Raw genomic sequence first — 13,295 nt, forward strand, 5'->3', positions numbered from 1 at the left:
TGGACTGTGAAGGAATCCTGTTTGAGTGATAATGTGTTGAAGGAGAAAGGCGTTGATATTGTTATCATACAATTAAGCTGTTTATAGAGTTGATCACTTACCCTTTTCAATTGCTTGCATTTGACCTATTTTCTATGTTCCAGACATTTTTATTAAAAGTCTGTGTATGCAGAATGATGAAGAGAATTCTTAACATATGGTGCACCTTGAACATTTGTCTGAAATTAATGCAGTTCATAGTAGCTCTCCACACAAAGTGTGATCTCACAGGGAGTTACAGCACTCGAATAGATTTCGTGAAATCTACATTTCCCCACCAGATAATTCTCCATTGCTCCAAACCTCCTGTTCTGCTTTTTATAGCATTTTCTTAATTTTCAGGTTTCTTTAAAAAGTTAATGTTAAAAATGTTAAGTTGAAATCCTTCATGGATGAAAGGTATTTGAAAACTTCAATAATAGTGCTGTAATTTCAGGATGAATGTCATCTAGTGTTGCTTGATTCAGAGTCTGTCCTGGCACGAATTTTACTGGGGGGAATGCTATTCAAATGAATTGAATATCAAGATGTACTTAGTGTATCTAGCTGTCTTGGACAAGTGAATTTCCTGGATGTATTACGCATTCATGTCTTACAAGTGTCTTAACATTTGCTTTGCAAATGTATCCTCTTAGAAGGTTAAAAGGAGTATTGTAAACTGCCTGATTATTTTAGATGCACTTCACTAGTGAAACTACCACTTGTTAGATACTCACGTTTTGAAGGATAAAATTACTTGTTCTTTCCTAGTCCTCCTCCACTTAAGAGAAAAATAGTAAGTGCTGTAGGAAACTCCAGTTGCAGAAATGCTGAAGTCGAAAGAGAGTTATTGTGAGCAGAGGCAGTTATGATCCACAGTGATTGAAATTATAAGCCCTGACAATTCATATCAATATTTTCTCCACAATGGGAGTCAGAGCTGCACACTGTTACTTTGTGGCTGCTCACAGAAAAGCAAGCAGTTTTTTGCTGCGGCAAGAATGACTTCCTCTTAAGTTAATGGTGGCAGTGCACATTTTGCTTAATGTGGATTTGAAGCAATGTAGGTTGTGTGGTGGAGATGTGTGCAACTGTGTTCAGGATTTGCTCCTGGGTGAACCTCTCATCTTTCCAGCTCTGTAATACCACCCCACCTACTCTCCAGGCAGCCTACCCTAGTAAAAAGGAAGTGGGGTCCTGGCTGGCAGTGTCACTGTGTGTGGTGTGGAGTAAGGCCCAAGTGACAAGATTGGTGACAGCTCAGCCTAGCTGGCCTACCTTTTGGGTACTATGGTGTGGAAATTCATGGCTGGTACTTCTGTGGGAGTGCAGTGCTGTCATCTCAAAGCAGGAAGAAATCAAGAATCAGTACCCAAAGTTGAAACTCACAGTTAAGTTGATAATAAAAAGACATGGGCTTTGCTGCATGCCCTTAGTGTTATGCATTTTTCATTTTTCTGCTCTTAAAAAAACAAAAACAAAAACAAATTATTTGTATGTGGGAAGGGGAGAGAGGTGTCTGTTGTTCCAATAGCTGAGACTTGATATAGTACCATCAAGGAGTATGAACCATTTACTTATTTCCAGAAGGAATCAACTTCTGGGTTTGAAAATTGAGATGCTAACATGCTTTATTTGGATTTTTGTCATTACCACGATCCCAAAGTTGATGCTTGATTATAACTCTACTATAAAATTTACTGCACTATTCTTTCATCTCTTTGGGGATATTATTAAAATATGTTTTTGTGTGTTGGCTTAAAAAGATTTTTATCTACTAAATTAAACACAAAAATCTGTTACCATAATGTATGGAAATTGCATTTGAGTATTACTCATTATCGTAAAGCAAGAGGAAGGTGTAAAGAAGTTAAAGTGTTTCCTTGGTATAGACTATCTGCCCTTAAATAAATAAGAATTTTTTTGCTAGACTTCTCAACTAATTTGTAACTGTACCCCCCATTATCTCTGGGTAGAAAGAGGAGAAGAGGGATTTGAGATGGAAGCTGACAGCTTTCTAGCAGAATTTGTGTAACTAGACCTAACAAACACACTGTGTGCAAGTGTGCTGATCCCTGGTATAATCATTTATAGACGCAACCATAAACAAATGCACTTATCAATGAATCAGACTGACTATGTACTTCAACTTTCATGGCCTGTAACGGTGAGATGGGTAAGCAAAAGCAATGAGAAGTAGAAGTGACTATTTTCTAATGCAAAAAGCCTGATTCCTGGTATGCAGATGTGTTTGGAAGGAATAAACTGAATTCAGTAGTAATGATGCTTCTGTTATTATGAGAGACTTTTTTTTACTTTTTTTTTTTTTTTTCTTTTGTAAGCATTTTAATGAGTTCATTGATCAGCTCTATGTATGTAGATCATTGAAATCTGGAATAGCACAACACTTGCTAGAGAAAATACATATGTTTTTGTTTTGAGAAAAGCAGGGTATTATGTGTTAACACTGGCTGCAGTGTTTTCTGCAAGCTTCAAGGCAAAAGCAGTACTTTAGACATGTAACTGGAAATCTGGTACTTCATAGTTATGTCTTCATAGTTATGAGCCTTTATAGCTTATCAGTTTCCTAGTGATAACTTGGGATGTGTGCTGTTCCAAAGTAGGCACTGAAGCCAGAGAAAATCTGTAGGATAATGGTGGCCCATAGCTTCTTCTGAATCTTCCTTTGCCAAGGAAAGGTGATTGCTGGTAGAGATCAGGAATGAGAGCTGGATGCTTGAAGCAGTTCTCTTTTGTAGAAGGAAAATGATTTTAGTATTTCTTTCTTGGTAACATTTTGAAATAACATCAGTCTTCCCTTTCCTGATCATGCAGTGCATAAATTTTAAAAGCGTGGATCCTTTTGGATTGCTCTGGTAGAGCAATCTGGTTTTGCTGAAATGCTGTCTTGTTAATATTTTTCCAGGACAGGTAAGGACATCTCAAGGTAAGCATAAGCCCACTGAGAATAGGTTTTGACTCTCACCTTTTGTTGGTTCTTTATGATGTACAGATTGAAACTACTGATCGGCCGTATTTCTCTTTGAGTACTTTTTCTACTCCTGAGAAGCTGAACATGAACTTGTGTTGTAAATGAATAGGGAATTGTCTGCATCTGAATAAATTAAAAGTAGGCTTTAAAAGCACTATATATGTATAGCTGTAAAGGAAAGCTGAGACTGGCTTGTGTCATTTCCATTTCCAGCAGGTGCAGAACAACTGTGGTCAGCTGTGTGGAGGACTCAGGGGGGGGGAAGGGTCAAGTGGTAAGAGTGTGGTGATTGTGCATGTGCAGCTAGCTGCATGTCAGTGGTTGGGGCAGACATTAGCATGGGAAACTGACCTAATTACAATTATCTGGGGGACACAAAAGGTTGAGCTCAGGGCTGTAGGTACCTTAGTGGGATGACAGAGGTTTCTAAGCTTAAAATAGCCTCCAATGAACCCAACAATGAAGTTGGATTCCTATAGTTGGTGGTGGAAGCTGGAAACTTGTTTTTCTTATAGTATGAGGCGATAACTCACAAAATATGTATTCTTGTGAAATGCCCTGATGATTGCTGCGAAGTAGTTGGACAGTACTGTCAAGAGTTCTACAGTGCTCTACTGGAGGTTTTCCTGAATCAGCACTTCCTCCTACTTTGCAGTGTCTCCTTCTTACTTGTTTCAGTCAGCTTTTTGAGCAAGTCACTTCTCTCTTTCTTGTAAGAGAAGAAGCTGAAGGCAGTTTCTGCCATCTTAAATTCCATTTGCAGCCTTTCTTCTGGGTGCTTTCCAGGATTGAAGGTCTATAGGGATTCCAAGCTATGCATTTCTGTGCCTGTACTTGCATGCAGAAGTCAATATTGATAAAAAACATGACTTCTTCAAGTGACAGGCTTTGAGTGTCTTCATGTTACCTTACTTGATTTGCTTTTTATTGTCTTAATCATGAATGATTCAGAATGTATCTTTTCATGCTCAGTTCAGCTCTGTGTGTTTCTTGAGACATTAAATAAAAGCCGTGTCTTATCAGTTCATTTCAGCAGCCCATGGATTGGGATGAAAGTTAGTAAATTGATTTTGGAAAATTCTGCTTCTACAGTCTATTGTGCATGTTGATGTCTTTGGTACTTTTTGCAAAATAAGCACCTAAGTTAATTCATGAATTGCAAGTACCGAGTTTACAGTACTTCGTGGTCTTAGGTTGTTTGTCGTAGAAGGTTGATTAGGAAAGCAAAGGGGAGAATATAGCAGTGTTTATTTAGCAGTGTCTGGTTGTTGCATACTTAATTGCATTGCTTATTGCATGCAGTGAAAAAGAAATTTTCTGTTTAATGTCCCTCTTGCTAGAGATCTTTTCCTTCTATTCTCCTTGGCTACAGGGCTAGATTGTAGCTTGGTTTCCAAACAGTGTTCCTTTATGGCTGAAGAGGAGTTTTATATTCAAGGCTTGCAATATTTTCTCCAGTTCTGTAGAAGTGGAATAAGTGCTTCCAGACAACAGTCTGTGATTAAAACAAAACACATCCTTCTTTATGAAAGAAGAGTTAATTTTCTGTGAAATACTAAGATTACCTTTTTTGCTCATTTTATTCAGGATCATGATATGTCTCATACAGTGTAATAATGTGGTTTTTTTCCTCACTAATTTGTGAAATGCTTGTTCAGATACTATGGGTGTGTGTATGCGTTCTTGGTAAGCACTTAATAAATTAGATTGATCTTTTTGGCAAAGGCTGCATTGTGTAAAACAAATTAAACTTGAAATAACAGTTGTTTCAGATTATTTTTCTGAAAGTGTAATTGCATATATTCTTTTTCCTACTGGCTGCTGAAATGGGTTTCCCAATAGTGTTTTATTACTTTGTTTTATTTCAACAATACATATATAGTAGTTTTGTTTCCATTCCACTGACAGACCTACAGCCGCCAGTGGTAATTCGTTACCAGCAATTTTTTATAATTGTAATAACTGTGGAACTTCACGAAATATAGTGAAAATATTTTTCCTGAAGTTTATATACTATAAATAAAATCCTAATTTCCTTTTTTTCTCGGCTAAAAAGGAATGCATATGGAATTTTTTTAAAAGCAACAAAAGGATTCTCAATTCCTTGTGTATCAGAACATTTCTGAGTATTTCTGTATCATATGTTTATGTGATTCTTGCTTCTCTCTTAGGCTCCAGTTGTGCTAGAAATTGGGATAGATGCTAAAATACTTAGTGAGACACTTAAAACGTGTTCCCATATTTTGCTATGTGCTCAGGTACAATTTTATTGGCGTGCAGCAAGGGTGAATCAGACCAAACTCGTTGTTAACTGTGAACAAGGCTCAGGAATGTAGTGGGCTGTCACACACCTCTTCCTATGCGCTGCTGTTAGATGTCAGACCACAAGCCCACTGTTCTGGGCTGGGCTACCTCCTGGGAGCTCAGGTTCAGCCTTGCCCGCTGGTTATCTGGTGAACATTTTTCAAAAATACCTAGGCTTTTGGAGGCTCTTGTGTGCTTAGAGGTTGGATCTTTTTACAGTTCTTGTCTGCATGTTTGGGCAGTTAATTATCATTTTAACATTGCTCTTTCGCTGCTTTAGTCAAAAAATGTTCAGTGAACTGAGGAGTTAAGCAGCTGCCCTGCTGTTAGATATGTGTTTTCATTCTGTAGAGGGACTGTTGAGTAGTGCAGGTCTTAATTCCCTTGCTTGGACCAGATTCTGGAAGTGATTTTGCTATGTCTTTATATACAAAACAAAATACCTATTAACGTCATGGTTAATAAATGTTAATAATTATTAATGTCAGTATTGTAATTAATAGAGACTTATTGATTATTTAAAAAACAAAAAACAAAAAAGAGCCATGTGGATGTTTGTGAAAAGAGCTTAGAACTGTTAAAATAGTGTCTTTTGTCGGTGGATCTTAAAGGGAACAAAGAGTACGTGCCTGCATTAGATAACTGGAAAGACAATTCTGACTTGAACCTTTGCTGCCTGTCACTCCCTCATCCTTTATGTTAACATGCTGGTGTGTTCTTGTGCAAAACCAAACATCTTTTGTGTTTAGGGAAAGGAGTAATAGAAGTGTCTGTGTTTGTTAACATATTTGACAAACTATGGCAGCAAAAGCTATCCTTTTTTTATTTTGGCATGAACAATCATCCTTTTATTGGGCCGTTAATGCTATTTCAGAGCATCATGCTGTATCCACAGGCAATAATTTAGCAGCTGTTTATCAGGAGCTTTCATAAAGCTTTGAATAGTATTATAACATTCAGTAACCCTAACAACAGCATTTCAGAATCTGTGCCGGTTTAAATGGGATATCTGTGAATGTAGCTGTTCAGGGATGCGTGACCCACATAACCTATAAATTTGATTGGAAGTTACAGTGCTGGCATAGGCTGATGGATAGCAGATTAGAGCCCTGATTAACCATGTGATTCACAGGCTGAGAATATATTGTCCTAAGAAAGATTCATCAGATGTAATCAGAATTTCAAGTGGTCAGATGAAATTCAAATGTGCCGTGTGCTTTTTCTTCCTTTTTCCTTGTGCTTTTCTTCTTGAGTTCCCTTCTACTATTTATTTATTTATTTATTTATTTTATTTCCAATGCTGAAAAATACTTCTTTGATGAATCTGCTCCTCACTCTAAAGCTGTCTGTCTGTTATTCATCAGAAAGCAGGTCGCAGTTCAGTGAGCAGAAGAAAAGATTTTAATAGAAGCTGTGCCAAGGGCTGTAATGCATCATTTTAGGGCCCTAATTACATTACAGTGACAAATATCAATGGTGACAACAGCAATAACCTACATCCTTTAATGGCTATGCTGGAAAAGGAGTTTGGGCACTGCGCCATTAGATTAGACTTGGTTGCAAAACATAGGCCATTAGAAGTGTATGTCCTCAGCATTATTGGCCGATAACTGGAGCCCAGTGGAAAGGCCTGTAAATAAATGATGCCTCTCTAAGGCTTGATCCCATGGGAAAAAGGAGGCAAAATTAGTTGGCCATGGAAGCAGCGGTGTTTCCGAGGCAACTTTAGTGTTCAGTGTGAGGAACTGGCTGCCTGATTTTATGAAATCATACTTCTTCCTTTTCCTGCCAATTAGGCTGATCATGGAAAACCAATTGGCGTGGCATCTAAGAGAAGAGAAGTCCTTATGCTGGTTTTTAAATGTGTTTTGTCCGCGTGGAAATGTAAAGCATACTCGTGCTTTTGTTTTATCTTTTACTTTGCACATTATGTAAAGTGAGGAGTTTTCAGGCCTGGTCTAATGGAGCAGACCTATGGAGGTGCTAGTGTGAGTTACCATCTCCTCATCTTTAGATTGTAGGGTGGCCTGATAGAAACCCACTTCAGTCAGTTAGCTCCTTTTTATTATGTTAAAATAAACAAGTGTGTAGTGGTAGTATTATTCTGTGCAGTTAATTACAGAAATAGTTGCATTGTCAAGACAGGATACTTTGTATTCACTATGTGAAAATGTATGATCTAAATTATTATTATTTTTTTCTCTTAACATCATTTGCTTTTTTTCATATTAAGCAAAAAAAATACATAAATAATGTGTTTTGTTTCTTGAGCTGTTATGCTTTGGGATCATTAATTTAATACCTAATGTGGAACACAGTAATGAGAAAATATTCTGACATCACTGAATGCTGTTAACTATTCAGTTCCGGACCACTGGGAATGTGTAATGCAGACACTATTCCTTATGTGGCACAAATAGTATCCTCTGACAGTCCTGCTGTCCTTACACTGGAAGTAAGCATTTGCTTAAATGCCTTTTACCTTTTGCATTTGGCTAATTAAGTATATAGGGTGCATCAGAATGTGTTTCGCGCCTTTTTATTCACGTGTGTGTAAAGGCGATTTCACTTCTCAAATCATGTAGTCTACTTTTTCCTCTGGTAATCTGCTTACTGCTGTATGTTAACAAATGTGGTATGTGTGCACACCGATTGTCCATACTTTTTGCTATAAGCACTTGCTGGTGGTTACATTATGATATAGATGGATTGTTTCTATGAAAATTTGGGAAAGAAGAAAATCCCTTTGAAAATTTTGTATGCTGCTTCAGGCATCGTCCGTCACTCCTAGACACTGAGGCAAAACTCTCCCATGTCTCTGTTGTGTGTGTCCCACACATCTGTGGAGTACCAGTGTGGCTGCCATCTGGAAAGAGAGTTGGCTGTGGTGTATTCCTGTTGCTTTTGGCAACACTTGTTAGATCATATAATGATCTTCCACAAATGCAGGTTAACTTTAATCTGCAGACCATTCTCCTAACTTGGGTGTAAAGGGAGCTCAGATTTATTTTTTTTTTTCTTTCTCAAACTAAGCAGAATTACAGTCTTAGAAGCAAAAATGGCAGGTACGGGAGAGTTAATTATAAGTGTTAGTCATTTCCAAAATATTTGTGAGGTTGGGGTTAGGAAAGGCTTCATCCTTGCGTATTTGGTAATAGCTCAGTGTCTGTCTTATGGTTCTTCTAATATTATTTAGAAATAGCAAGGGGCACCCAAAGACAGTAATATTCTGTGAATGTTTAAGTGCAGTTACTTTGGAGCCAAGCCTGAGCATTGTGGAGTAATAAAGCAGATAGTTCTCTCTCTGTGAAGTCTCCTTGGCACTGGAAGCCACATGCAGATGGGAAATTTTGAGGTCTTGGACTTCAGAGCATTATAACCTTCCTAGCATTTGCGCAGGTACCCAGCATTCTATTCTTCCAGTATGTGGACCCAAGAATAGGCAGCTGTACTTCCGTAGTCCTGTGGCAAAGTCCTGCTGCTTGGTTGAGTTGCTCTGTTGCTGCTGAGTGCTGCCTGAAGTGCCTTGCTCCCAGGGCTGGTTTGCTTTTCAGGTGACTCCATCACTACCTTTCACCATGAGATGGTGTGGAGCACTTACTCCTGAATACTTCCTGCTTTTGTTCCCCTTCCCAAGACTTTTTAGTAATCATTCATGTGCTTCAAAAAGACATGGAAGTACTGGAGCAGATCCTGAGAAGGGTAGAAGGGCTTGTGAAGGGCTTGGGAAATCAGCCCTATGAGGAGAGGCTGAGGGAGCTAGGGCTGTTTAGTCTGGGGGAAAAACAGGTTGAGGGAAGACCTTATCTCTCTCTTCCAGTGTCTGAAAGATGCTTACAGTGAGAGCGGGGCAGGTCTCTTCTTACTGGTGACAAGTGACAGGACGAGGGGAAATGGCCTCAAGTTTCACCAAGGTACCTTTAGGTTGGATGTTAGGAAACACTTCTTTACAGAAAGGGTAGTCAAGTACAGGAGTAGGCTCCCCAGGGAGGTGGTTGAGTCACCATCCCTGGATGTGTTTAAGAGCCCTTTGGATGTGGTGCTCAGAGATATGATTTAGAAGAGGGTTGTTAGAGTTAGGGTACTATGGTTAGGCTGTGGTTGGACTTGATGATCTTTGAGGTCTTTTCCAACCTGAGTAATTCTATGATTCAAAGCAACTGTATTTATTGAAGTTGCTATGATTTTTATCTAAACATAGAGTTGCAGATGTTAAAACATAACTGTGTTCATAACCACACAACTAAGAAAGCTCATTGCTAAAGAAGTGAAGACCAGTTTAATGAGGACAGAGTCTTTATGTGTGTCTGTGCCTAGGAAAGCTTCCTGACTGTTGTGACTGGCCTAGCAAGCCTCCTTGGCCAGCTCTGGAATACTGACGGGTTCCTTGGTGTCCCCTCAGTGAGTTCCTTCTTGTACATGTACATGTGGGGCTGGATGCCATCTTGCTCAGCTCACTTTCTTGCTTGGGAGAACTACCACTGTTCTGCATCCAGCAGGACTACTACCAAGAGGTTTGTTAAAGCTGTGGGTGCTGCTGCTCCCTATACCAACTGCTTACAACCTTTTGCAAGTAACATTTTATATCAATGCTGTCCAGGCTCAAGATTTGCCTGAGGTGAATTTCTAAGTGAATACTGAGAAAGCACTTTTCATGTATTTTTTGGCCATAAGAACAGTTAAAGAGGCATATAATTCTGGGTGGACAGGAGAGTGATTAAAATAAAAACACCATAGCTAAATACCTTAATTTGGGAGACATTCCATGAAGTACTTTGAATGAAATTATTTTGGTTGACTAAGCTATATTCTGGCTAAACTAGAATTTATGAGTTTGATGGAGAAGTAGGTGAAATTTTATAGCCTGTGTTACTTAGGAGGTCAGAGAAGACAGTTTTAACAGTTCCTTCTGGGCTTGAAATCTGTGAATCCCCAGGCCTTTCAGAATTACCAGCTGAATGTCTGAGGGAGGCTCTACTATGAGTCAGAGACCATGGTGTTCGGGGGCTTTTTCTACATGTGGAAAAGCCTCTGAGAGCAGGAATGTAGTTTTTTCTGGTTTTAAGGCACTCAGGAAATTGCTTTAGAAAATACAGCAGTGTGGCTGGGAACCCAAATTTGGAAATGACTGAATTAATGGTACTTGAACAACTACAGCACAAGTATTTTGGAACTGTTGTGAGTTGTCTTATGTTCTACAATGCCTTTATCAAATGTTGCTTCTCAAACAATGCAGTACTAGATCATGAAGTCTTTATTTCTGGAGTTAGGCACATACCTTGTGCCTCCCTGTATTGCTTTATGTAACAAGTACTTCATAAGGGTAAAACAAATAAAATAGTGTAGTAAACACTGTCTATTTAAAGGGATTTTTAATTTTTAAATTTTAAAGAATATTATAGGCATGTATAGATCTTTGCAACCAGATGATAATTTAGCTTTGCGATTAACATGTTCTCAAGTGTTATTCAAGGTGACTGTGCTGCTAATAAAACAGTATATGAATGTCAAATAAGTATTAGAATGCATAAATTTAATGACATGGAGATTTGCATTAGCAGTGAAAATCAGTGAGAAGTTGCTGGGGTGGTACATCATAGAGATTGATATGTAGATAACCTGTAGGAGTTTTAGTGGATTTTGGAGAAACTGAGAAATTGTATTGAGAAATAGTGTGTATGAATTCAAAAGTGTATTCACAGTATGCACAAGGGGGCAGAGTAAGTTTCACATGTACCTTACTTCCAGCATACCAGATATTCCGGTTACCTGGTTGTGTAACTGTAGTAATCCTTGAGCACAGCTTTATTTTACATACAGTTCTCTCATTATACTGCTGTTTCTAAACCATTCTGTTCCAGGATTATTTCTAAGGGTAAGCATTTTGGAGAACTGCATAGCAAAAAAGCTGGAGGGGTTGCCGGTAAAGGAAGGAAACCCACATTGCACAAGTTTGTACATATTTGTCATGTGGTTAGTTATTCTGCAGGAAGAATGCTCTGTCCTACTGTATAGTGAAAAACTGACCCTAGTTATGATTTATAATAAGAAAGTTACAATTTATTGCAAGAAAGTCAACATTACTTTATAAATATTCTATTGCCCAAGCTGTAATTCTTGTATCTCTGTTGAGATTTGCAAAATAGATACACAGAATAAGAATTGTTCTGCTGTATGGAAATAAAACATTGTTTATTACCCATTTCTGATGGCAGTTGCTTCATGAAAGTAACTACTGTTAATCCAGGGTTTGGTCATAGCAAAAATATGACACAGTAGTGCAAAGCATCTAAACTTATAAGTTATGTGGTAAAATGATTAGCAGTGGAATTGTATATTGTGTTGCTAATGTTCACATGAAACACAGTGTACGTATAGAAGTAATTGGCTTATTTGTTTACTTACATTGACATTGCTGTAATTTGAAGTGATGCTTCCTTTGCTTCCTGGGAGAGAATTCAGAGCAATCCACAGTATTCTGTTTATCTTCTTGTTACATCTCCTGAAGACTTTTTCATTAAAAAAAAATAATAATAAAAATATGTTAAGCTGTCCTAGCCAGGAGGGCTGGAGATGGAAGCAAACAAATAAAAAATGTGTATTCTGTGTTCACGGTTGACAGTTGCATCTGAGAGTTTATATAATTAAACTTTTTTTTTTTTTTCTGTGTCATTTGCAGGCAGAAATTGTCAAGAGGCTGAATGCTATATGTGCACAAGTCATTCCCTTCCTGTCCCAAGAGGTACGTAGTAGTTTGAACTCATGCCAGTCATAAGGCATAACAGTTGCCTTGTTACAGTCCCCTTTGTTGAAGTGGGGGATCGTGTTGAGACAGTTCACTTAAGAATCTCACAGTGCTTGCATTTGACTTTCCAGTATGCTATCCTCATTGTAACTTAATTAGCTTCTCTGATTCTATTATAATGTAGTTTATACGTACTTACTTGAAATGGAGAGTGTCGTGATGTGTTAAACAAAATTTTAGTTGTTTAAATATTTTGCTGTCATGTGGAAATGTAATTTTGCTCCCAGTTCTGACTTTGTCAATCTGAAATCAGAGGGTGGCTTGCCAAAACGGTAGGAAGGCATGATTTGTGCTACATTCTTGGCAGAAGACTTTGAAGTTCAGCAGAAACTTCTGTTATGGTGTACTGAGTAGTGATGTTCCACAGACCTACGAATGCAATATTTTTCTGCCTGCTTTCTCATCCCAGATTAGTCATTACCTTTAAATACTGCTATTATTTCAGTGTATTTTTGCAATATAGACAAAACATTGAAACTCACTGTAAGCTGATTTCTGTAAGCACTAAATATTTTGAAATTATGATTTACTGGTATTAACTGGGGAGCTGGTTGGATCTTGCATAGAGCCTTAAAGACACAGGCGTGGTTGAAGGGATAAGTCAGTGTGGTTCATGAAAGGAGACATTGGGTGTATGATGGCTTCCCTTGCCCACCCCTCTGGGGCAAAGAATGAGGAGCTGTGTGTGACTCTGTTTAATTTGAAGTTTTGCTGCTGTAGTATGGAAGTCAGAGCTGGAGGCTGTAATTCTGTATAGTGCATCCATAAAACATCATATTTGTGCCTGAGAATGTGCTAGGACTCTTTTTCTTTCTCCTTTTCAACTGTCCGGTAAAGTACCATTGTTTTTCAGGGGAGCTGTTAGTCCTGCATATATTCTAAAGGCTGTGTGCATGTGTATGTGCATGCATGCATCTGCCAATGTTCGAGATGAAGGTCATGCTATCAAAACTGGAACCTGGCAGTGTTTGTGAGTGTGGCAATGCTCTTTGCCTTTAAAGATAGGTTTGTGGTAACTAAATGATGTATAATAACCTAGTTATATTGCTGGGGGACCAGAATTCAAGTCCTGCATGGATCTAGATCAAATAACTGTTGATTTTGTAGTTTGCTACAGAATCAGTGTACTTCTAGTCATGGGTTTCTAATTGCTGCACAGGAATAACATAGCATATA

At 38.3% G+C, this 13,295-nt stretch overlaps 1 protein-coding gene across 2 annotated transcripts in view; it reads left to right on the forward strand.

Moving 5' to 3' along the window:
• Positions 1-13,295, forward strand: part of TLE4 (TLE family member 4, transcriptional corepressor) — a 100,536-nt gene that overhangs the window by 19,512 nt on the left and 67,729 nt on the right. For both annotated transcript variants that reach the window (XM_032441279.1, XM_015849189.2), the window contains exon 5: positions 11,994-12,056. In XM_032441279.1, coding sequence (XP_032297170.1) covers positions 11,994-12,056 — 63 coding nt within the window. The remainder of the gene's footprint in view (positions 1-11,993; positions 12,057-13,295) is intronic.

The sequence above is a fragment of the Coturnix japonica genome, chromosome Z (genome assembly GCF_001577835.2).
Source record: "Coturnix japonica isolate 7356 chromosome Z, Coturnix japonica 2.1, whole genome shotgun sequence".
Taxonomy (NCBI): Eukaryota; Metazoa; Chordata; class Aves; order Galliformes; family Phasianidae; genus Coturnix; species Coturnix japonica.